The 25563-nt window shown below is 48.2% G+C and overlaps 2 protein-coding genes across 9 annotated transcripts in view; both read left to right on the forward strand.

Moving 5' to 3' along the window:
- LOC144096870 (uncharacterized) overlaps positions 1 to 11071 on the forward strand; it is a 39171-nt gene extending 28100 nt beyond the window's left edge. The window contains exon 3 of the mRNA XM_077629713.1: positions 10467 to 11071. Coding sequence (XP_077485839.1) covers positions 10467 to 10961 — 495 coding nt within the window. The 3' untranslated portion in view covers positions 10962 to 11071. The remainder of the gene's footprint in view (positions 1 to 10466) is intronic.
- The window catches only part of LOC144096722 (medium-chain acyl-CoA ligase ACSF2, mitochondrial-like), an 841787-nt gene that overhangs the window by 391061 nt on the left and 425163 nt on the right, over positions 1 to 25563 (forward strand). For 6 of the 8 annotated variants that reach the window (XM_077629569.1, XM_077629571.1, XM_077629570.1 and 3 more), the window contains one exon: positions 22778 to 22828. The exons of the other annotated variants lie outside the window; for them this stretch is intronic. In XM_077629569.1, coding sequence (XP_077485695.1) covers positions 22778 to 22828 — 51 coding nt within the window. The remainder of the gene's footprint in view (positions 1 to 22777; positions 22829 to 25563) is intronic. 8 annotated transcript variants of the gene reach the window in all.

Raw genomic sequence — 25563 nt, forward strand, 5'->3', positions numbered from 1 at the left:
CAGGCTGATGTCATCTGCGTAGAAAGAATGGGATAGATGTGGGAATCGCTCTCATTTTCCGGCCTTCGATATGAGGGCAATGTTAAGAGTAGTGGAGATAAAACTGAGCCTTGGGGTGTTCCCCTGCTTCCTAAGGCGGTTATATAAGCGTGTGTCTTAGTTCCTACTCTTAAGTCAGATAGGACGTTGAGTATGGCTTCGTGCTGGACGTTGTCAAACGCTTTCGTGAGGTCTAGGGCTATTTGTGATCTCGTGCGCTTGCCGTGTCAGGGGTGTATAATTTCTTCCGAGACTTGAAGCATCACGTGCTGCGTGGACAGGTTGCTTCTAAATCCCAGCATAGTATGGAGGAAGAGCTCCTGTCCATGCATAAGGGTTTGGAGACGGCCGAGAATAACGTGTTCGAAGAATTTTCCTAGGCATGAGGTGAGCGAGATGGGACAGAGATTCGGCAATTGAAGCTGTTTCCTTGCTTTGTAATAAAGGTGACCTTAGCGTAGGCCCATTCCGGGGAGAGGGTACCCTCCCTCCAGTGTTTCTTGAACAGTTTGGCTACGGTTTAGATAGAATTTTCGTCCGTTTTCCATAATGCTTTATTAGTGATATTATCTCCGCCCGGCGCCAACTTGGTGCGCAGTTTGTGCATGGCTGCTCTCACTTCCCACGTCGATATGTCTTCATCGAGCTGGAGGTTCGGAGGGCCTGAGTTTTGGGGGAGTGCGCTCCTGGCTATTGTGAGATACCTGTCTTTTAAGTTTTGAATCAGGGTGCTGATGTCCACATCTAATTTGTGGACGATGCTGTTGACGTTACGTTGTTGGAAGTCTTTAGTGTTTTCTGGTTCCAAGAGGCAACGTAGAAGTTTCCACATGTCTTTCAGTCCCAGATTTCCTTCCATACGGTTGCATACCTGGCCCCACTGTTGACGGGTTAGGTGTGCTGCTTGTGTTCCGATCTTTTTTACTAATGCCGCTATCTTTAGTTTCAGTGGTCTGCTGTGTTTGTTTTTGAGCCCTCTTTTTTGCATACTGGAGTGTGCTTCCCACATGTGGAGAAGTCTTCTGTCCGCTATTTTCGTTTCCCGATTGCTCGGGACTTGGGATGTGGCGCTTCCGACGTGCTTCGTGAGCGCACTCACCCATTTTGAAAGGTGTTCTATCTCAGCAGGGGATTCCTTCCGCAGTTTCCTGCATTTTTCCCAGTCTCTGATTTTTAGTTGTCGTTTTACGGAGGGACTGATTGACTTCAGTGCGAAGGTTGTTTGAATGATGTAGTGTGGTCGCTGCCTAGGGAAATCTGCGTGTTGCTTAACTGACATTGTGCGATGTTTTCGGTGATTATGAGATCGGGGGTGGTGTTTAGCTGCACGCTGTTTCCTATGAGCGTGTGCTGTTGCGTATCGTTAACGAGGATTAGTTAGTGTCCAGAGTTGTGACCCCTTTCTACAGTTGTGCTTCCTCCAAGCACATCCGCTGGGCGCATCCTGTGGCTTCCGCTCTAGGGGGCGCGGGCAGCCGTGTAGCGCCGCTCGCGCCGCGCTCGGCTCGCAGTCTATGGCGCGGGGCATCGGACAAGAAAGAGGGAGTTGGGCTAGGCCGCCGCAGCGCTCAACGCTGTCACAGCTGATTCTTCCTCGCCTTAGCTCCGGCACATACACACAGCCGCCTCGCAGTTTCTAGCTATGGATGAAGCGAGTCCGGTGGAATTGTCTACGCCGTTGCGATGGTCTCGTAGATGACGGGCTGTTATCATCCGGCTGATGCTGCCAATCATGCTAAGTATTTACCGGGAGGTAAGTAACGTGTCAATGTAGCGGCAGAGACCGACGAAGAACGAGAGCGCTGACTAGCTCAACGGCGGTTGAAGGACGCCGAAAGCCGGCAGCGATGAGCTCTTGAGGCAGCCGCTGCTGCTTCTGCCTCCGCCACGACTTCGGCGATGGACGAAGAGGTCGAATATAATCGGCCTAGCAAAGCATATTACTTGAGGAGAAGAAGAGGAAGAAGAAGCAAAGCAGCATAACCACGCATACCGAAGCTTTCGCTTGCATAACTGGGCTCAGCCCAGCTAAGCCATAGTCGATTTTTTTTTTATTTGGAGAGTCTCGTGTTACCACGCGGCCACGCAAACAACGTCGACACCGGCTTTTCTGCGCCACGGGGCCTTGAACGTTATCGAGTTGAAACTCCGGAGCTGAACACAGCACCATCACTCCATGACTCTGTGCCTATAATTACGTGTAGTTCAACGAAACAGACAAAATGAACGAATTTATAGATTTCGTTTTTTATGCACCTACAGTTTACGACCAAAAAGGCAAGCTCAGAAATATGGCGAGCTGAACGCTCTTCAGGATGAATTTGCACGCAGGACCACTTGCGCAGATGCCCCTCTCTTTGCTATTCTTTCAATTAACCAACATGTCTTGAGAAGAATCGAATCTATTTCTCACGAGTAGCTTATTGTACTGTATTTTAAAAGAGCATTGCACATGTGTACAAAAAGAACGCGCAAGTCCGACGGTAGGAGTGAAATCAAAGATTGCAAGGCTAGTATATTTTAGCTTGATACCGCAAGGTAGAATGCGCTCCTTAACCTTGAAAATACAGAACGCAATATTGACCGGGCTGCTTTTCATTCCTGGAATTTACCAAGCCGATGAGCACGCTCTATACAATCGGAAGTAACCTGTTCACCCGGTTGCGTCTGGCAGAAAGCGAACACCTCTTGTTCTGATTCGCACCAAGTTTCAGTGAAGGAATCAGCAAGGCAAAAAGTAAGCAAGTTATTTATGCTCGGTTTATTATTCACGGCCTAAAATGAAATCGCACCAAAAGTTTAGCACTCGGCCACTGCAAATGGTAAGACCCGTCGGGGCCTGCACTTCGATAGAGGTGAAATGCAAAAAACACCCGTGTGCTGTGCGATGTCAGTGCACGTTAAAGGTCCCTAGGTAGTCGAAAAAGTTCCGGAGCCCTCCGCTACGGCATCTTTTTCTTCCTTTCTCCTCTCACTCCCTCATTTATCCCTTCCCTTACGATGCGGTTCAGGTGCCCAAAGAGATGTGGAACAGATACTGCGCCATTTGCTTTCCTCAAGAGAGAAAAACATTTTTTGAAATCTCAATGAGATTACCGGTGGGCCGTCGCCTTCATCGTCGACGTCTGGCCTCTTCGCAAGGTCGGGCTCCTATTCCAGGGCTCCGCTGAGTCTTGCTGCTTCGCATGCGTGCTGCACCAGGGCCCTTTGGGCTGTGAGCTCACTCCTGGTGAGCAGACCCTCCCATTGCACCGCACTCGAGGTTTTGAGTTTGTGTAATGCATAATTGCGTTTGCACTCCCGTGTAATGTGGAATAGCGTGGGGGTTGCCCCGCACCGCAGGCATGTGTCCCTGAATTGTGTAGGGTACATTTTGTGTAGAATGTATAGATTGAAGAATGTTCCTGTTTGCAGTCTCCGCCAGTTCACTGCTTCTTGTTGTGTTAATGAGTTGTGTGGCGGAGGGTACCTGAGCCTCTGTCCTCTGTAGCAATTTAGCAGCTCCGCATATACTGGCTCTACTATGGTAGGGTTCTCTAGGGTCTCCAACAGCTCAGCTCGGAACGTGATCTCACAAACTAATCTGTCCACCCTTGAGTTTCCCGCTATCCCCGTGTGTGCCGGTATCCAGAGTACCTTGTGGGTTACGTTTTGGCTAGGAGGCCCTGTTTCGAGGAGGATTCTTAGGGCCGCCTTGAAGACTCTACCTTGCGCGTAGTTCCTGCATGTGGATTTCGAGTCTGTCAATATGATCAGTGATTTGTTTCTCCGATAGCCTTCGGCCGCGGCTAGTGCAACGGCGACTTCCTCCCCCTCTGCTACCGTGTGGCCCCGTAGGGTTGCGTATGTGATCGGTTTGCCGGCGTAATTCACGACTGCTGCGGCGGCATTGATTATTCTTGTGCGTTTATCCCACGGATAAAGCTCTGCGTCCGTGTACACTGTGTTTTCTAGTTTAGCCAAATGGCGTTCCACATAATCTGCGCGCGCCTGTCTTCTAGCCGCGTGGAGAATCGGGTCCATGTCCTTTGGTAAAGGACCGATTTGGAGGGTTTTACGGATGTTGTCGGGGATATCGGCGGATCGATCAAAATGCCCTTCCATGTCGTAACCTAACCTCTTTAGGAGTGCTCGGCCGGCGACTGACGTTCAGAGTCTGGAATTCTGCGTCTTGAGCTGTGCTTCCGCTAGTTCGCTGAAGGTTTTGCTGAGCCCCAGCTGCAGCAGCTTGTCGTTTGGCGTGTTTCCAGGCAGGTGTAGCGCCGTCTTGTATGCTTTTCTTAAGAGCATGTCAGCTTGTTCCCTTTCTTGCTTGTTCATGGGGTGGTACGGGAGCGAGTAGGTGACTCTGCTGACCACCAGACTTCTGACCAGTTTTATCGTATCAGCTTCTTTCATTCCGTATCTTCTTTGGGAGACCCGGGTTATCATACGACTCACCTGCTCCGTTGACGTTTGAAGCTGGCTGATTGTGTGGCTGCATTTATTACTTCCTTGGATACACAGGCCCAAGACTCGTATCATGTTTCTCTCTGGTATGTTTTGTTCCTCGAGCTTCATTTCTAACTCTGCTTGGGTGGGCCGTCTTCCTACTCTCAGGAGCTCAGATTTCTCTGTGCCGCAGGCTAGTCCCCTTTCTTTAACATAATCTTCCACGCAGCTTGCTGCTTCTTGCAGTTTTTGTTTTTCTCCCAAGGAGCCTTGGTTGACCCAGACTGTAATATCATCTGCGTACATTGCGTGTTGTGTACCTTCGATCTTGCTGAGTTTCTTGGCTAGACCAATCGTCGCTATGTTAAATAATATGGGCGAGATGACAGAGCCTTGTGGTGTCCCTTTGCTCGAGGTAGTGAAGATATCGCTTCTCAAGTCTCCAAGTCCTACGGTGGCCGTTCGGTTGGTCAGGAAGGCCCTCACGTGGTCATGGGTCCTTCTTCCGCAGTTGGCGTTATTCAGCCCTTCCATGATGGATGCGTGGCTGAGACATTGTCGAAGGCCCCTTTGATGTCGAGGGTGTCACGAATCTCTCCAGAGAACACTAGGACCGAAAGAACGGACTAGGTTACGGGTGTACCCACACAAATGCATATTTAATACAGCCTACGTGACACACACACTGGAGCACAAAACTAACAAAACTAACACAAAACACAAATACTATAAATACACACAACCCGGGAAAACTGCTACCAGCGTCTACTACTAGCGTTCGGCGTTCGTGCTCACGTTTGGTTCGGTGTGGCTGCGGCGTTGCATGGATCCAGTATCCGGCGTCGAGGCGGCGTTCGACGTGCTTGGGCTGGCGTCGCTGGCGGCGTTCGACGCGCTTGGTCTGGCGTCGCTGGCTGCGTCGTACAAGCTCCCGGTCCAAGCGCCCGTGGAGGTGATGCCGGTGTTGTTTGCGTTGGGGGCACCACCCGAATGGGTGGCAACAGCGCTGGAGATACCCCTGGCCGTAGCAGGTGGTAGCGACCTCCGTCGACTCCGCGGAATGGGCTCAGGCCCGGCAGGAAGTCCATGATGCGTTGCCGTAGCACGCGAGCTCACTGGAGCAGTAGCCGGCGTCGCTCTCTTCCAGCCGATGTGTCCCTGACCCGCCGGAGCCTCCGCTTCTCTGCTGTTTCCCGCCAGTGCCTCGCTCTCACTCGCCCTTTTATAGCCTTGGTGTTAGTCCACGTAAGCCTTGTCGTCGTCTTCTTTTCTCCACCAATCATCTCTCTCCACCTCACCGAATGCTTCTTCTTCCTCTTCTTTATTCTTCGGTTAATTTGCGTCGTCTTCTTCACACCTTTTTCCTTTAAAATTTAATTTATGCTCCTTAATATATGTGACAACGGCCCCTGGTCTCAAGCGTTTTTCTATGAAAAACTCATCACGTCATCCTCATCTTCAAGCCATACAGCCAACCGACAATCTTCTGTGGCGATTCTGCACCCAGCACACACCACACCGCAGAGGTCCAGCACACACCATGAGCACGCCACTAACATAGCACACCTAAATGCGTGTTCAGAATACTACCACACCACTGCCGTTGTCTGTACAGAGTCGTTAAACATAAACATATGTCGATGTCCACAACACATCCCTTGCATAATCACATAATACCAACAACAGCAACAGCAACAACAAGATAAATCCCATAGATACATTAACACCGCAACAACAACCACAAATCAACAACAACACCAAAAAGATACATTCCAGATATAGCAAGAGCTGTTTGATTCTCTTCTTGCGGTTCCTAATAATCTGGTTTTTCACTGCGAAGAACAAATTCTTTATCCAATCCCAATAGCCACTCTTTGAAGTGGTAGGCCGATGGTTGGCGTCTTGCCCAGAGCTACGGGACCAATTCTTCTCTTCGGGACAGTGCGCTGGCACACGTCACATCAGCCAACAAAGCGCTTAACGTCACTCTGAACACCCGGCCAGTAGAACTCCTCGGTGATCCTAGACACCGCTTTTTGAACACCCTGGTGTCCGGCCATAATGGCGTCATGTCCTAAGCGTAGCACGGTCTCTCGCATATCTCTTGGTAACACCAGCTCTTGGACCCGCCTTCCTGAACTAAATATGCATTCCCTGTGCAAAAGACCATTTACCAAACGATACTGGAATGACGTCCGACTCTTTCTTTTCACCTTTTTCCCGACTCTTTCGAAGCAGGCTTTCAAGCTCGGGCCTTCTTTTTGCCTAATTGCAATTTCGCCCTGTGTTACGCTCAGACACATCGTAACAGGAGTAGAGAGCGGACGCTGCGTTGCTCGGGCTGTCGCTTGAGCTCTTGTCTCCACTGCCGACGAAAAACTGACTGCACCCGTCTGAGCTGTCGCAGGCCTTTCCTCCTTTGGATGTTCTTCACTGTCGAGCATCCTCCACTCGGGATCGGTGTCTTCAACACTTATTGCACCCGTAATGTTTCCCAAGATGAGATCGTAGATGGGTTGGTCTACGCATTTTGCCACTACCTGCCCAGTATAATATGGCGTGGACACTAGAATCCTGGCTTCAGGAAGGTACCTTACTGCTCTGTCTACCAGAGTGACGACCGATGCTTCCCCTGTAAGATCCTCGTCCTTCACCAGGCTTCTCCGAACCAAGATGTGTTGGCTCCGCTGTCTCTAAGCACCAATATAGGACGGTCCCCTATTTTCCCAACCACCACCAGCATTGCCGCTCTCGACCTGGATGTTCCACTCACCGCCTCATTTTCCAGCAGCGTTTGCTCTCCTTTCGGTTGTGGAACTTCGGGTGGCGTGACAAGTTCTACCCTAGAGTCGACAGCGCATGCAGCTCGGTCCTGAGTTCTGTATCGGCACACATCCAGACTATGACCCCTCCTCTTACAACCTTGACACACAACCTGTGTTTTCTGGGCAGCGCTACTAGTCCGACAGTCAGCTGCACGGTGTCCCACCTTGCCGCAGAGAAAACACCTTACTGGCACCTTAGATGCACCGCCATATTATCTTGGTTTTGCCGCATCTGTCTCTAAGGTCTTTTGGGTTTCCTCCTTTGCCTTACTCAAATTTCATAACCCTTGAGCCTCGAGGAATTGGTCTGCAGTGTCGGCGAACTCTTCCAGAGAACACAACTTGCTTTCTTTCAGGAATAGCGCCAGCTTTGAGCTGCAACACGCTAACGATTGCTCTGTGACCAGCTTGTCACGTACACCTTCAAAACTCTTTTCTGTGTTTGACATAGCAAGCCCCTATCAAAATAGTTGGATAGCCTGCAGGAAAACTGCTTAGCGGTTTCCGAATCCTCAGGTTTCGCGGTGCGAAATCTCACGAAAACCCTCTGCCGTAAGCCTGATTCTTTGGAGGAGCGCCTTTTTGACTTTCTCGTAGTCCATGGAATCAGCAGCGAGCATCCTTCCAAACACATTCAGTGCCTCTCCGACTAAACACATGCTCAATGCCGTGGCCCATTCACTACGCTCCCAGCCTTGCCCCAAAGTCATCCGCTCGAATCATTGCAGATGTGCGTCCAAATCACCTTTTTTCTCATAAAAAAGAGCCATCAGCATTCGTGGACAACCTCTGTCCGGTCTAAGAGATTCTGTACCCGCTAAGGAACGTTCATCATTGTCCGTGATCTCCTCATATCCTCCAGCGACATGCGCCTGTTTCCACAAAATAAACTCCTTCTCCCGTTCTATCCTTCTCTTCTGTTCTTCTGCCTCGCGAGCTCTTTTCTCTTCTCGCTCTTCCGCCTCGCGAGCTCTTCTCTCTGCCTCGCTCTCTTCTGCTTCACGAGCTCTTTTCTCTTCTCGCTCTTCTGCCTCGCGAGCTCTTTTCGCCTCGCGTTCTTCTGCTTCACGAGCGTCTGCGCCGCCTGCGCCGAATGCGCGCTTGGTCTGGCGTCGCTGGCTGCGTCGTACAACCTCCCGGTCCAAGCGCCCGTGGAGGTGATGCCGGTGTTGTTGGCATTGGGGGCACCACCCGGATGGGTGGCAACAGCGCTGGATATACCCCTAGCAGTAGCAGGTTGTAGCGCGCTCCGTCGACTCCGCGGAACGGGCTCAGGCACGGCAGGAGTTCCACGATGCGTTGCTGTAGAACGCGAGCTCACCGGAGCAGTAGCCGGCGTCGCTCTCTTCCAGCCGATGTGTCCCTGACCCGCCGGAGCCTCCGCTTCTCTGCTGTTTCCCCCCAGTGCCTCGCTCTCACTCGCCCTTTTATAGCCTCGGTGTTAGTCCACGTAAGCCTTGTCGTCGTCTTCTCTTCTCCACCAATCATCTCTCTCCACCTCACCGAATGCTTCTTCTTCCTCTTCTTTATTCTTCGGTTAATTTGCGTCGTCTTCTTCACACCTTTTTCCTTCAAACCTTAATTTAGGCCCCTATATATATGTGACAGAGGGCCATGACTATGTTTTCGCCCGTTTTGGGTGCAGTTTCGAGGACCTCCTCCTTGATCTGTAGGAGAACGCCTTGTGTCGATAGGTTTGCTCTGAAGCCAAACATGCTGTGCGGGTATAGCCCTTTGTTTTCTAGGTGTAGTTGCATCCGCTTCGTGATGATTCTCTCGTAAAGCTTCCCCAGGCATGAAGTGAGAGAGATGGGTCTGAGGTTCTCTGTTTGCAGCTTCTTGCCCGGTTTAGGGATCATCACCACTACGGCGTGCTTCCACTCGTCTGGGATTCGTCCCTCTTTCCACAGTGTGTTGAGGTATGCTGTTAGTTGATCCGTCGCCTCGTCGCTGAGGTTGCGTATCAGGGAGTTTCTGATTCTGTCAGCTCCCGCTGCCGTGCTCTTGGTTATCGCCCTCGTTGCCGCGGTGACTTCCTCGCGTGTTAGGGGTCTGTCCATGTCGGGGTTCTCTATTCCTAGGTACTCCCCGTCGTAGCCTTCGGGTTCGTTCTTGCCGTAGCATTTTGTTCGTACCGCCTCGAGTAGTTGCTCGTCGTTACCCTCGTATTTGTGTACGAGTCTCTGGATCGCCTTTCTGCTTTCGGCCTTAGTCTTTGTGGGATCCATAACGGCTTTATGAATGCGCCACGTTTTAGCCGTGCTGAGTGTTCTGTTGAGTGAGCTTCTGAACTGTTGCCACCCTTGTCTGGCTAGCTGTGCCGCGTATTCTTCCGATTGAGTCGTGATTTCCGCTATTTTATTCTTGAACTTCTTATTCAGCTTCTGTTTTTCCATCTTTTGGTGAGCCCGCGTCTTGCCTCCCATAGCCCGAGTAGCCGCTTGTCCACCTCCGGTACTTTTTCCGTTCTATCTACTTCTTGCGTGTGCATTGCTTGTATTTGCTTTAGCTGCTGGCACCACTCCTCTATCGAGGTGATCTCGCCTTGTAGCTCTCGGCTGTGTTGTCGAAATGCGTCCCTATCCGTTAGGAGGGCCGTGCCGATCTTTCTCTTGACGTTTTCTGCCTCTATCTTGGACTTATGATATGGTGGTCGCTGCCCAGGTTTTCCAGCATGTTCTCCCAGTCGGCCTGCTTTGCTCCTTTAACAAAGGTTTGGTCTGGACACTTGTCTGGGCTGACGCTGTTACCCTGGCTTGATTGGTTTTCATCTGTTAAGAGCTCGCAGCCTATCCCTTCTGCTGCGTTACATATATTCTGCCCTTTTTTCTCGGCTTTCTGATATCCCCAGCTCGGGCTTTTGGCATTAAAGTCCCCTGCTATGATTAGGATGTTCGACTTGGCTAGGCTACTCGCTTCAGCGAAAAGCTTAACCATGTCGCCGTCCTTTTGTCTGGGGGGGGGGGGAAGTAGAGATTTACTACGAAGGTGCTTTTGGCCCTTCGTTTCTTCTTGGAAATTATTTCTGTTATCACGTGTTCTATCTTTGTACCCCCAATTTTTTTGTGTGCTATGGTTACTATCTTGTTACTGATGAGGGTTGCGGTGCGTCCGCTTTCCTGGCATGTGAAGAAAAGCATCAATGACTTACGCACCTTCTTCGTTCTACAGCTCATCGCAGTACTGGCGGCTGGGACGACAGCAGAGGGCCCCCGGCAGGAGACTTCTTCGGCTGCGGCGGGGCCTGGCTACGATGCAGCTGCATGCTGTGAAGCCGCTTCTGCTCCGGAACCGCCATTCCTCTCAACTCGCTTCGTGGCCATACGCCCCCTGGGGATCCACCACTGCGCAGGAGCAACATCAGCGTCATCACACTCGGAACGTATAAAACCAGGCATCGAGTGCTCACTTGTCAGTGGGCGCGGAGGCACGATGAAGAAAAGCATCAATGACTTACGCACCTTCTTCGTTCTACAGCTCATCGCAGTGCTGGCGGCTGGGACGACAGCAGAGGGCCACCGGCAGGAGACTTCGGCTGCGGCGGGACCTGGCTACGATGCAGCTGCATCCTGTGAAGCCGCTTGTGCTCCGGAACCGCCATTCCTCTCAACTGGCTTCGTGGCCATACGCCCCCTGGGCATCCACAACTGCGCAGCAGCAACATAAACGTCATCACACTCGGAACGTATTAAACCAGGCATCGTGTGCTCACTTGTCAGTGGGCGCGGAGGCACGATGAAGAAAAGCATCAATTACTTACGCACCTTCTTCGTTCTACAGGTTGGTTATCTTTCCAAATTACCGTTTCCTTGCTTCAAATCGGATAACCACTTTATCGTCGTGCTTCCGTGCCCAGACGCAGTGATTGCGCCTTTCTGTTCATTGTTACTGCTCTTATGCGGCGACATCGAAAGCAATCCGGGTCCTGAAGATCTTGCGCAGATCTTCCGAACCATAAAAGACATGAACGAACGCTCCAAAAGAATTGAATTAGCGCAAAATACTATGTTGAAAAGCATGTCAGAACTGAAACAACAGCAGCAGTCGGCTTCACAGGCGATGACGGAAATAAAGGAAAGATTGAAAAAATTAGAAAATCAAACTTCGGTTTTCGATCACTGGCAGCAGGACATGAAAGAGTTCCATGCCACTGTAGAACGCCTTGAGAAAGACAATATTGCGCTTCGATCCCTCTTCTTTCACTCCCTCCTTTACCCGCCCCTTACGGCGCGGTTCAGGTGTCCAACGATAAATGAGACAGATACTGCGCCATTTCCTTTCCCTCCAAAACCAATTATTATTATTATTCGATCCCGGTGCACGTTAATGATCCCCAGGTGGTCGAAATTATTCCGGAGCCCTCCACTACGGCACCTCTTCTTCCTTTCTTCTTTCACTCCCTCCTTTATCCCTGTCCTTACGGCGTGGTTTAGGTGTCCAACGATATATGAGACAGATACTGCGCCATTTCCTTTCCCTCCAAAACCAATTATTATTATTATTCGATCCCGGTGCACGTTAAAGATCCCCAGGTGGTCGAAATTATTCCGGAGCCCTCCACTACGGCACCTCTTCTTCCTTTCTTCTTTCACTCCCTCCTTTATCCCTGTCCTTACGGCGTGGTTTAGGTGTCCAACGATATATGAGACAGATACTGCGCCATTTCCTTTTCCCCAAAACCAATTATTATTATTATTATTCGATCCCGTCTTGATGACGCAGAGGACTGATTTAGAGGCAACAATATGATCTTTTATGGCATAACTGACAGTGCAGATGAAACATCGTCCGAATCAGAGCAAGAAATTTTCGAACTAATAAAGAACACTATGAAAATTGATATCTGTAGTTAGGATATTTCCCGTGCACACAGAATTGGGCGTTTCGTCAATGACAAAACACGACCACTTATAGCAAGATTTGAGAACTATAAAACAAAAGAACTAGTCATGTCAAAACGGGAGTCGTTGAAGAATACCGGGAAAGGAATTGCGGGAGACTTCTGCCCAGCCACGTGTATTATCAGAAAAAAATTAATAGAGTTTGGTAAATCCAAAGGCGGCATATCCTTCAAACTCGGCTAAAAGAAAATTTTTATCGAAGGAAAGTGCTACGGCTACAACGAAAGCGAAGGCGTCATTTACTAAATCAGCAATTCCTCCCCGGAATAATTTCGACCACCTGGGGATCTTTAACGTGCACTGACATCGCACAGCACACGGGCGCCTTAGCGTTTTTCCTCCATAAAAACGCAGCCGCCGCGGTCGAGTTCCCGGGTTCGAACCCGACCGCGGCGGCTGCGTTTTTATGGAGGAAAAACGCTAAGGCGCCCGTGTGCTGTGCGATGTCAGTGCACGTTAAAGATCCCCAGGTGGTCGAAATTATTCCGGAGCCCTCCACTACGGCACCTATTCTTTCTTTCTTCTTTCACTCTCTCCTTTATCCCTTCCCTTACGGCGCGGTTCAGGTGTCCAACGATATATGAGACAGATACTGCGCCATTTCCTTTCCCCCAAAACCAATTATTATTATTAATTCCTCTGGAAATGCGTCTGAAAATACTCTTGAAAATGCCACTGAAAACGCGAGTGAAACTCAAAGCAGAACTCTCCGCTATAGTCGCGGGAAGTCGACTAGGTAGGATCATGAGAGGGGAGGTGCTTCGAAAATTCTCGCCTGTTCAGTTCCGTACACAAACATACGTAGTCTTTACCCAAAAAAAGATGAATTATGCGCTATGATCGAAGACTGTAATGCTGATATTATTGTATTAACTGAAACGGGGCTAAACAGCAAAATAAAGGATAGTGAACTGTTTCATTGTAAAAATAAATATGTTGTCTTCCGTAGTGACCGAACTGGCAGAGTTGGTGGTGGTGTCCTAATTGCTGTTAATGAATGCATTGATTGTTTTGTTGTACCTGTTATTACTAATTTAGAGCTAATATGGTGCTGCCTAAATATTAACTTTAAAAAATTAATAGTAGGCGTATGCTCTCGATCCACCTCGGCCGACACATCCTTCTGCGATAACCTACACGATTCTCTAAATCAGACTGTCAAGCGTTTCCCTGGTGCTGGACTTTTAGTTCTAGGTGACTTCAATTTTTCGAAGATCGTCTGGTCACATGATCACCCCTTTTCCAATCCCTCGTCCGCTGAATCCAATCTATTTCTTTTTCGTTTGTTCAGACTTCACCTTATCAAAGATCGTTAGTTCTCCTACACGTGTAACACCAAATGCATCATCAATTCTCGACCTTATTCTTTCGACAGTAACAGACAACTTGTCGACTGTTTTGCACCTGCTTGGGCTGAGCGATCATGATGTCTTACATTTCACGCTAATGGTGACTCAAACAAAAACGAGCAGACAAAAAAGAAAATTTCGTGATTTTAACAAAGCTGACTACCCTGCCATCAACAGCGAACTCTGCTCACTTCTAGATGTGTTTCTGCCATCATATCTTGATCGGTCCATAGAAGCTAACTGGGGCATGTTAAAAAATAAAATTTCTGAGTTAATCACCCGATATGTTCCCCTTAGAACCACCTACACTAGCAACAAAGCACCTTGGTATAACACCCATCTAAACAGGTTATCGAACAAGAAAAATCGTTTATTTCGTTCAGCTAAACAATCCTCAAAATTATCTCATTGGTTAACGTACAAAAAAGCGGCCAAATCTTAAGTCACGTCTTTAAGGTTAGCTAAGTTTTCATTTTTAAACACTACTCTTCAACAGCTACTAAAAACTAATCCAAAGCGATTTTGGAATGTCATTCGAGGCAACACTAATAAGAGTGTCTTATCACTACTCACCAGTTCTGGGGACGCACTGCCACCTCATCTCTGTTCAAATGTGCTTAACAATACATTTATTATGTCATTTTAATCCCCAGTACTCACCACTCCGATGCCAGTTTTGAATGCTACCAATTATCAGATCATGGACCCATAATATTTGAGTCAACAGGTATCATAGCTATAATAAATAACTTAAAACCCAAATTATCTTGCGGAGTGGACGAGATCAATATTTAATTTTTGCAAAATACGGTGGAATACAGTTCAATAATACTAGAGTGCATTTTCTCACAATCGTACAACTCTGGCACTATACCTCTTGACTGGAAATCTGGAAAAGTAATCCCCATCCACAAGTCAGGTCCAACACATGATCCCCTCAACTACAGGCCCATTTCCCTTACATCTGTACCATGTAAAATCATGGAGCACATTATATACACACATCTTGTTAACTTTCTTGAAAATAACTTTTCTCAAGTGCCCAGCATGGATTCCGTAAACATTTCTCTTGCGAAACTCAGCTTGTCTCCTTCACTAATGATTTGCATGCCTATCTAGACTCTGGTTTTTCAATTGACTGTATATTTCTTGATTTCTCTAAAGCTTTTGACAAGGCAAACCATGCGCTACTTCTTCATAAACTAAGCGTCTTAAGCATTGACCCTGCAGTAATTGATTGGATTCGCGCTTTCCTCACGTCCCGCGTTCAGTTTGTAACTACTAATGAAGTTAACTCACTTCCGGCCCCAGTCCACTCCGGCGTTCCGCAAGGATCGGTTCTGGGTCGTCTCTTATTCTTTATTTACATAAACGACTTGTCTTCCTGCGTTTCATCCAAAATTTGCCTATTTGCTGATGACTGTGTTCTGTACCGTAAACTTACTGATAATTCTGATGTCCTATCAGTTCAGAATGACCTTAATAATATTAACGAATGGCGCAGTACATGGTGCATGCAATTAAATATTAACAAATGTAAATCAATGAGGGTATCTCGCACTAACTTATCAGATCCCACGTATACGCTTAATAACGTCTTATTAGAGTTTGTAACATCATTCCGCTACCTTGGTGTAAACATTACAAATGATCTCTCTTGGAAATCACATGTCAGTTCCATTATCGCCAAAGCCAGTCGTACTCTTGGATACATTCGTCGTAATTTCTCTGTTGCACCATCATGCTTAAAATTATTCATGTATACAACCTACATTTGTCCACAATTCGAATACGCATCATCTGTTTGGGATCCCGGTCAAGTAACTCTCATGCAGTCCCTTGAGGCAGTACAAAATCGCTCAGCCCGGTTCATCTTAAATAATTATCAAAGGACAGCCAGCGTTACTAATATGAAAGCATACTTGCATCTTCCGCCCTTATCAACTCGAAGAAAGCTATCTCGCCTCACACTTTTTCATAAAATATACCACTATAACTCAACATTGCGCTCCTTGTGGATTCAACCCCCATCATGCATTTCATATCGCCGTAACAACAGTCAAAAGGTCTACATTCCACACTCAAACACGGTTGCCCATTCTAACTCGTTTCTTCCCAGGACTTGTAATGATTGGAATAACCTGTCCGCATCACTAACAAGTATAACTGGAGAAGAAAACTTTAAATCCGCGTTGCAAAGCTTCTTTCTTGTATAGTGTTAAACCATTTTTCATTTGTCTATCTTCATTGTGTATTGTGTTCCTTGTTACATTTTATTATATTTTTGACACCAATGCCGCCTTAGAAATTATTTTTTCTACCTTGTTGTTCTATTTTCTTTTGTTTTATTGTTTTCTTCATTTGCTAACTTTCTATATGTATCCGCCCCTCCCCTCTGTAACGTACATCTGTACCCTGAGGGTATCCTAAATAAATAAATAAATATGTACCCTTTTAGCGTGGGTGTAGTGTTGGTTTCTTGAAGCATGATAATGTCTGGTGGTGTGTCTTTCGTGTTGATGTACTGCTGTAGGAGCCCCTGCTTACGCCGGTAGCCCCTACAGTTCCATTGCCACAGCTCTAGTTGGTTTTGTCCTGCCATTTTGTGTTGTTGTTAGTGTTTGTACTTTGGGTTTCTGCTCCGAATCTCCTCTCGTTGTATAGCCTATCTCTGGTGTCGTTTATGGTTTTCTGCGTATTTTGATTTTTTACGTAGGTGCGGAAGCTTTGATCCTGCAGCGCTATTTCCTGTTGTATTTGTTGTATTTGGCTTTGCATTGTTGCCATACTCTCTTCATGTCATCTCTGAAACTTTGTTCTTCTGACTGTTGTGTGGGTTGCTCGGCTGGCGGCGGTGGTGATCTCTCAGGCGAGCACCCTGCTTGCCTTTGCCACTGCATTTCCCTTATTAGGTCGTCTATTCTCTTTTTCAGCTGCCTCGTCTCTTCGCGGCATAATTCTAGCTCTTTTTTGAGCGCCTTGTTTTCCTCGGCTAGCTTCATCTCGTTATTTGTTTACATGTTATTGTTGTTAGTGCTTTGCCCCGAGTGCGGAATAAGTGATTTGGGAGGGCCCGCTCCCCAGCTCACCTTAACGCCGCTCGTCTGCTGTTGCTGTGATTGCCCTTGCCGCTGGCCCGGGCCGCCGTTCTGCTTCCCCAGCGGTGGGTAGGACTCGTCCCTGCTTGCGCCTCGGCTCTGGCTCCTGCCCCGGTTGCGGCTTCGGCTCCTCGACTTGTGCTCGTTTCCGCTCCGGCCCTGGGTGTGGTCCGTCTCCTCCTCTCCGAACCACCTCGGCCACCGCCCGCGGCTCGGGCTCCTGCTCCGGCTGCGCTGCTGGCCCTTCTGTGTCGGTCGTCCTCGCCGCTCCTCGGCTGTCTTGAGGCGCTGCTTGCAGTCCCTCGAGCCTGTCGCGTGGTCTCCTCCGCAGATCAGACATTTGGGCGTACATTGATGTTCTTCCGCCGGGTTTTGCTCTCCGCATTGCTTGCAAGCCTTTGTCTCGGGGTAAGGGCAAACGTCGGACCGATGGCCTTGCTGGCAGCAGATGTAGCAGACTTGTCTTGTGGGGCGATATGGATAACACCACATCTCCCCTCCGTAGTAGAGTACTTGCTTCGGGGTTTTGGGGCCGTCAAAGGTGATGACTGCTGTGCTTGTCTTTCCTAGCATGCGGGCGGCGAGGATCTTGACTCCTTGCGTCCGTACTCTTAAATTTGCCTTGAGCTCCGCTGGCGAGGTACCTGGGTCCACGCCATGGATGACTCCGCGCTGCGTGTCCTCCGTTACAACCACGTGTGCATTTACCGCGTAGGTGCGGTCCCAGAACCTGAGTTGGGTAATGTGTCTCACGAGCTGGGCCGCTTCTTCGTTGTCCGTGCTCACGATTATAATGTTTGAGCCGTTGCGTAGTCTGATAATTAAATATTCCGCCTTGCACCTCGATCCGGTTGCTGCTACCACCGCTCGAGCCACTTGATGGGTCTGTAAATTTCTTACGATTAGCTCCTTCGGCCAGAGGGCTATTTTGAGGTCGTCCTTCGGGAGCGGAGGTAGTCTTCTCCGCATTGCTCCTCTCTGCTTCGCCGCAGCTGGCGCGCCAGCTGTGCTCCGCGCTCCGTCTGGGGTTTTTCCATTCCCTTGCGCAGCCGCCGTATGGCCGCTTCGCTCGCTGTCTCGTTGGCGCCTTTTCTGTCGCTTTGACATGGCGATCTCCCAATTATGGCCTTCTTCCTCCTGAAATCTTGTTAACGGGGTGCTGCACTTCGGGTCCTGTCTGCCTTCCTCCTGTCCGCCTCGGCTCTCCACGAGTCCGGGCCCGGTGGCGTCGAGGTAGTCTTCCTCCATGTCTTGGGTTTCGGCAAAATCCCTGGTCGGTCCTTCCATTACACGTCGATTCCCGGGTTGGTTACTAGGTCGGGACATCATTCCGTGCTGCATATCACCTCGGGCTGAGGCCGGCGAGCCCGCGAACCCCCGTACATGTGTTAGGCCTAGCTAGGCCTAGCGTGCGGCCGACCACGTGGGAACTTCGAAGTCCGGTAAAATCCAAAAAATGGGTCCCACCGCTTTGAATTTGGTGTCCAAGTGGTCCTCTTCTGATCCGCCGTTGATTCCAACCAAAATTTTGATGGTCCGAAGGGATTGAACGGTTCGAAAAGCTCGAAATTCGCGGAGCCCATGCAACGTGCGTCCGTTCGCCTCGGCTACTCGCAGCTTTCCTCAAAAACCAATTTTCAATTTTTCTGCGCCTACGCGATGAGCGGTGTTTGTTCTCAGAGTCCATCTTGGGTCGCTGAAGTAGAACTCCTGTGACGTAATTTTGGTATTTCACGAGATCCACGTAAATGAAACCTGATTCTAAATATCTATTCTGCTCATTTTCAAGACCATCATAAAATTACTAACCGACACTTATTTCCCCAAGCCAAAACTTAAAAAGTGAGCTTATTAAATAAATAACTTTACAGACGTTGTTCCCGAGTTCGAATTCCACACCAGGATGAATTTTTCTTCAAATAAGAAATTTCTGCGGAAAATTTAATAATTATTAGTTTTTGGGGGAAAGGAAATGGCGCAGTATCTGTCTCATATATCATTGGACACGTGAACCGCTCCGTAAGGGAAGGGATAAAGGAGGGAGTGAAACAAGAAAGGTCGAAAGGGGTGCCGTAGTGGAGGGCTCCGGAATAATTTCGACCACCTGGGGATCTTTAACGTGCACTGACATCGCACAGTACAAGGGCGCCTTAGCGTTTTGCCTCCACAGAAACGCAGCCGCCGCGGTCGCGGTCGGGTCGGGCAGCCGCCGCTGTCGGGTGGAAAATACACACGTTTTCGTCAAAGCATTTTGACTGGGCTTGTATGGGCGGTATTGAGCAGACATGGGCACCCTAAGGAAGGCGAGCCCTTATAAAGGCGTCCTCGCCCTTTATTGAGTTCGAACCAACGAGCCTTCGTCGTAACCCATGGATAACGAGCATGCTGAACCGCAGCGCTCAACCTCTTGCTTCAGCCAGAAGCCACTTCAGTCGAATGATGCTCCAACTCAGGGACATGTATGATGAGAAGGACTTTCTACCTGAATAGCTTCCGCTGTTGATGCGATGTCTACCTTTGCCGCCCTTTCAGCTGTCGCGTTTTCTGTCTATGCAGTGCAGTGCCGTCACTAGCTGCGTGCTTTTTAAATAATCTGTATATCATCGTTCTGTACATACATAACGTCGTGTAGAAAATAACATGTGAAAAAAAGCCTTCGTAACGTGTTCTGCGCGTACACGTCTCGCAATCGGAAAAATTCGATTAGCCGTATCTGGATAAGATTTTTTTTATTTTGAGATTGACGTGTTTCGTGTTAAACGCCGACGACAACAACGCCAACAACGGCGGCAACGGCTACACGAGCTCCTTGACGCTGTCGTGTTAATGTCAGTGCCGCTCCATTGAAACCTGCGCTGCTCCTACAACCCCCTGAACTAACCAGTTCACCGCTCGACCAAGTTGACACCGCCTTCCAGTAAGATCCTTTGCTTTGGTCCTCGCATGCCTTTCGGTGGATCACAGACACCCCTACCGAGTATGTCCAGCAATATCTTATCTTTTGGCGCAGCATCTGAAGTCCGTCATTTCTTTATACAGCGCATCGTCCTTGGCACGGCGCTGCATAGTACATAATAACATATAGATGGACTGGCTTTTTTTCGCAGTCGAAGGGTAAAGTTTATCAGCTGAGTGGCAAGACCAAGAATGGCACAGTTACTCGCCAGCAGATGAATGAGTGGAAGAAGTGGCTCAACAAGAATCACGGACATGCTACCGAAGCACCATGTTATCCAACACAATACCAGAGGCCTCATCCTCGCATACGTCTCATTCGCTTGCAATGCGGTGATTCAGGAAACGGCGCGTTTCACAGCGTTCGGCCTCCTCGAACGTAAAAAAAAAACTCAGTCGGGGCTCTATACATTGCTACGCTGCCTGACCTTTAACCAACTGGCTTTTGACGCTGAACAGTTTACCCAGCATGCCGAGCAGGTGCGACAACTGACACGTTTGCACTTCGGACGGCAACAAAACAACGACACCCGCCACTTCAACTTTGGCAGCAGGCATGTGTTCTACAACCCCGGCGACGAAGTTTCTGTGTCAACCCTTGGGCGTCGCAAATGCTTGTCCGAGAAGCGCATGAGTCATTATTTTGGACCTTACAAAATCTTGTTGCGCAATGCTCCTTAACGTTCCAAAAGAGCCCCCTGGTGCTCGGATTCCTTAGGGTGAAATGCTTGGGGAATGGGTCTTTGACCCCACCTTGAGTCGAAGAAACAACCTTGTGCCATGGCGCTCTTTGGCGACAGGTGCCCTTGCACCATAAAAGTTCACCATCATCATCGTCACCACGTATAACGTCCTCCGTAAACGAAAACCAGTTTCTTAGCTCTTTTGCTTATCTCCATCTTGGTTTTGTGCCCCGTTTACTTTTGTTCTCGTAGCGTTCTTGCGCGTGAGTTTTTCTCAAGTAGAACGGAATTCCAGATGGCGCATCGACGAAAGACATTCCTGCTGAGAACGTGATGTGAAGCTGCGCGCCCGAGTGTTCCAACTAAAAGACCACCTTATTTTTTAATTGCCACAAACAAAAGATGTGACAGCAAAATGCTCTCGATATAATTCAGCCCTATGCCTACGGCGTTCATAAATTTCTGGGAAGCATTTGACTCAAAAGTCATGTAGGCGTTGCGTAACCACGATGTAAGGAGAGACGTTTGTGAAGGTGCTGGAAAATATTTGGGTGGCACAGCGACCTTAGTACTCTGGTACTCTGCAGGCAAGGCAGTAATATACTTATCACAAATCATAAAAGCAGCGGGAAGGACGCAAAGACAGTAAAAAACACAGGCCGGCGCAGGACTGCCAGCTAACTTCATTTAACAGACTCAGCTGGCGTCATTCTTGGTAATATACGTAACAACTCGCCCTGCTCTACACATTACCTATCATAAAGGGCGTCTCGCACGATGTCCCCTCTATTATTCACCGCGTGTTTACATCAGGTATTCACATACTCTGGACTGGGAAAATCTGAGAAAAACAGTTTGTGGAGTCAGTAATCTGCGATTCGCTCACGACTTTGCCTCGCTTTGTACCATAGGAGAATCACTGCGAAACATGACCGATAACCCAATAGGCGAAGGAGAACCGTATGTATTAAAATTAATCTCAAGAAAATCGAATCCCTGTTTGGCAGTCAACCGGTAGTATACATAGATAATATCGCGTCCAATGCATACGATTACTTTGCTGTATGATAAGTGCACGGGAAACGCAAAGACCTCCTGTTGTCTTAGAGTGGGATGAGCTATAAATTTCGTTGAGGGGTGACAATTGAGTACAGAAAACTTGTTTCTGTAAATTTATTATTAGTAGTATGAATCGCGAGACGGGGGGGGGGGGGGGGAGGCGTCTGCTGGCATGCCAGAGCTTCCCTGGCTAGTTTAGAATTGTAATGGGGGAAGCCTTCGTGCCTGCTACTGAAAATCTCCAAGCATTGAATAGATATATCAGTGTCCATGCTTACAAATGCACAGGCATGCTGTTTCAACTTGCTATGAAATGTTATTTTCATGCGTTTTGTGACTGTGTCTACTATTCCTATTTATTGCGGTGCGCACGTTGCCTTTCTCGTGTAATCCACGTGTTGTATTATACTCTCATAATCATTGTCTCTATCAGCCTTACCACGCCAACTTCGGGACAAAGACATCTCCCATATCTTTCCAGTTAACCATGTCCTGTGCCCACTGAATATTACCACCAATGGAAGAGCCTAGATAGGTTTAAAAGTATCTGAAATAAATATTAAACTGACAATACTTGCCGCAACATTTTGACGTAAGTACTAAAACCCTCGCGTCGACAAAAATTGCGCCGCAGCTACACAAATTTGGGTGGTGCATTTTTATGTGAATGACAAAGGGAAGCCCTGCTTATTTCTAAAATTACAATAGCGAGCGAATATTTTTTCAGCACTTTTCTCACTATTGTGGCCGCTATTGTTTCGCTGTTGTGGCCGCAGGGCAGTGCGGGCACTCGTGAGCGAACTTTGGTGAGCCTCAGTGCATTCCTCGAACACACGGGCTTGACGTCCCGTCTGTTCTCCGTCAGGTAGTTACACGCAGTGACCGAACGCTCCGCGAGTTCTACCTTGAACGATTAATAACTGGACGCCCCACTCCAGTTGTAGCCAACACAGTGATGTGCGCGTGTGTGATTTAATTCCTCTAAAATGAACTAATCACGCGCACGACCTGGACACATTTCTTATTGTGTAAATAGTTTGTACATATTACTTCTCCGCCATCCTCTCTTCCTGTCCCCTCACCTCTTTCATTTCATTTCTCCATTCTGCCTGCTATCCTTTATTTCCGCTGCCCCAGCTTAGGTCCTTTAGTATCGATGGCAAATGCCGGGGCTAGCAAAAATCTTTTCGTTCCTTTTTACTATTATTTTAATTAAAAAAACACTACCACCACCACTTTTCTTGTTCACGCCCTGCAAAGTAATTGTCGTCTATGGAATCGAGGTTTCAGGTGTGTGCGTCGATGACAGACGTCCTCTGTGCGCCACTTCACTTGCACAACGGGCGCTTGCAGACACGAACAAACTTTTATTTTTCTCTCCATTTCTCCGGTCATGAAGACAAGTGTGTTACATCAGGCGCAATTACGCTTTTCCAGGTACCCGGCTCTAAAGTACGTCATCTCCCTGAAAGATACCAGCGACGTAAGGTAAGCGTTCTTCAGGCAGTACCTGGCCAGTATTTTGAAAGGGGCGTCCAGTGTGGCACACTCATATTCTAAGCCGGGGCGTATCCTCAAACGAGCATTCATCGCCAGCAGCATAGACATCTAGTGCATCGTGGTCATTTTTTTTTTTTAATTTCAGTATTGCAAGCTTTGAAAAGCCCAAGCTTTAGAGCAAATATAATGTGAAAGAAATGGTTTTTGCGGAAAGGAAATGGCGCAGTACCTAACATACCTTGGGTCACATCTCGGCGGACACACGAACAGGGCCTCAACGGAATTGATAAAGGAGGGACTGAGAGAAGAAAGGAAGAAAGAGGTGCCGTAGTTGAGGGCTCAGGAATAATTTCGACCAACTGGGCTTCATTACCGTGAACTGACACCGCAGAGCACACGGGCGCCTCAGCATTTCCCTTCCACCGAAATGCAGCCGCCGTGGTCGGTTTGAACCCGTGAACTCGGGATCAATAGCCGAGAGCCCCCTAACGACTAAGCCATACGCGGCACGGATTTGTAATGTGAAAGAATAATAATAATAATTGGTTTTTGGGGAAAGGAAATGGCACAGTATCTGTCTCACATACCGCCGGACATCTGAACAGCGCCGTATGGGAATGTATAAAGGAGGGAGTGAAAGAAGAAAGGAAGAAAGATGTGCCGTAATTGAGGGCTCCGGAATAATTTCGACCAGCTGGGGATCTTTAATGTACCCGCCAAGGTGGCTCAGTGGTTAGGGCGCTCGACTACTGATCCGGAGTTCCCGGGTTCGAACCCGACCGCGGCGGCTGCGTTTTATGGAGGAAACACGCAAAGGCGCCCGTGCGCTGTGCGATGTCAGTACACGTTAAAGATCTCCAGGTGTTCGAAATTATCCCGGAGCACTCCACTACGGCACCTCTCTCTTCCTTTGTTCTTTCACTCCCTCCTTTATTCCTTCCCTTACGGCGCGGTTCAGGTGTCCAGCGATCTATAGACAGATACTGCGCCATTTCCTTTCCCCAAAAAAGCAATTATTATTATTATTATCCCGGAGCCCTTCACTACAGCACCTCTTCCTTTCTTCTTTCGCTCCCTCTTTTACCCTTCCCTTACAGCGCGGTTAAGGTGTCCGCCGAGATGTGAGGCAGTCACTGCGCCATTTCCTTTCGCCAACAGCCAATTTGCACGCGCCGCGCCGACACCTTCTCCGCGGTCGCCATCTTGGGGCAGGTTGCTTCTCGTACCAATGCGGCGAAGTTTGTGAAGCTGTTGTGTTGTGCGCCGCATGCTGGGCAATTGAACTGTGATATCGCGATAACTATCACGCCAACCTGTTGTGTCTCGTGGCGTGCCGCCTCGGCAGGGACATACACCCGATGTTGTCGTTCTCCATGGGATGAAACACGGAGAAAAGTGTGGGAGGCGAAAGTGAAGCGTGAAAACTGGAAGGCGAATGACAACGCGAAGATTTGCGAAGTCGCTACACTAGTGCTCTTTTTATACATCTCGCGCGCAATCATGCGCTTCCGGTAGCAATAACATTATTCTATGGCGGCCCCGCCGCGGTGGCTCAGTGGTTAGGGCGCTCGACTACTGATCCGGAGTTCCCGCGTTCGAACCCGACCGCGGCGGCTGCGTCTTTATGGCGGAAAAACGCTAAGGCGCCCGTGTGCTGTGCGATGTCAGTGCACGTTAAAGATCCCAAGGTGGTCGAAATTATGCCGGAGCCCTCCACTACGGCACCTATTCTTCCTTTCTTCTTTCACTCCCTCCTTTATCCCTTCCCTTACGGCGCGGTTCAGGTGTCCAAAGATATATGAGACAGATACTGCGCCATTTCCTTTCCCCAAAAAACCAATTATTATTATTATTCTATGGCGATTCATACCTTGGTGAAAACTAATACGCTTCGAATATACTTCGCGATAATTATAATGTATGTTCAACATATTTTTATTCGTGAATGCACTAAAAATATGCCGGAAATAGGTTCCTGAAATTTTATGCTTCTTTTTAGAAAAACATTTTTAAAGTTTCCAGAAATACGTCACTTAAAGCATGCTTCGAGCACGTTTCACATCAGTGAAAAAACATGTATGCGGTTTTAGCATCTTGTTAATGTAATAAATGTGTACTTTAGTGAATATGAAATCAATTCATATGTTGAATACCTCACTTAAAGCAGGTTTCGAGCACGTTTAAAGCGCGTGAAAATATCGGAATGCGGTTTTTGCATCTTTTGAATGCAATAAAAGTCTACTATCGTAAATACGATATTAATTTCTCTGAAGTATACGTCAATTAAAGTATGTTTAGATCCCGTTTCAAGAGTGTGAAAAAAATATATATGCGGTTTAGCGCCTTGTCGATGGATTAAAATTGTGCTTTCGTAAATATGAAATTAATTAATTTGATGTATACGTCGCTTAAGACACGTTTTGGGAACGTTTCAAGCACGTGAAAAAAATATGTATGCGGTTTTAGCATCTTGTCAATGTAATAAATGTGTACTTTCGTAAATACGAAATTAATTCGTCTGGAGTTTAAGTCACTTAAAGCATGTTTCGAGCACGTTTCACACACGTGAAAAACATGTATGCGGTATTAGCCGCTTGTCAATGTAATAAATGTGTACTTAAATGAATATGAAATTAATTCATTCGATGAATACGTCACTTAAAGCAGGTTTCGAGCACGTTTCATGCACGCGAAAAAATATGTATGCGGTTTTAGCCTCTTGT

Source organism: Amblyomma americanum, chromosome 7 (genome assembly GCF_052857255.1).
Source record: "Amblyomma americanum isolate KBUSLIRL-KWMA chromosome 7, ASM5285725v1, whole genome shotgun sequence".
NCBI classification, from domain to species: Eukaryota; Metazoa; Arthropoda; class Arachnida; order Ixodida; family Ixodidae; genus Amblyomma; species Amblyomma americanum.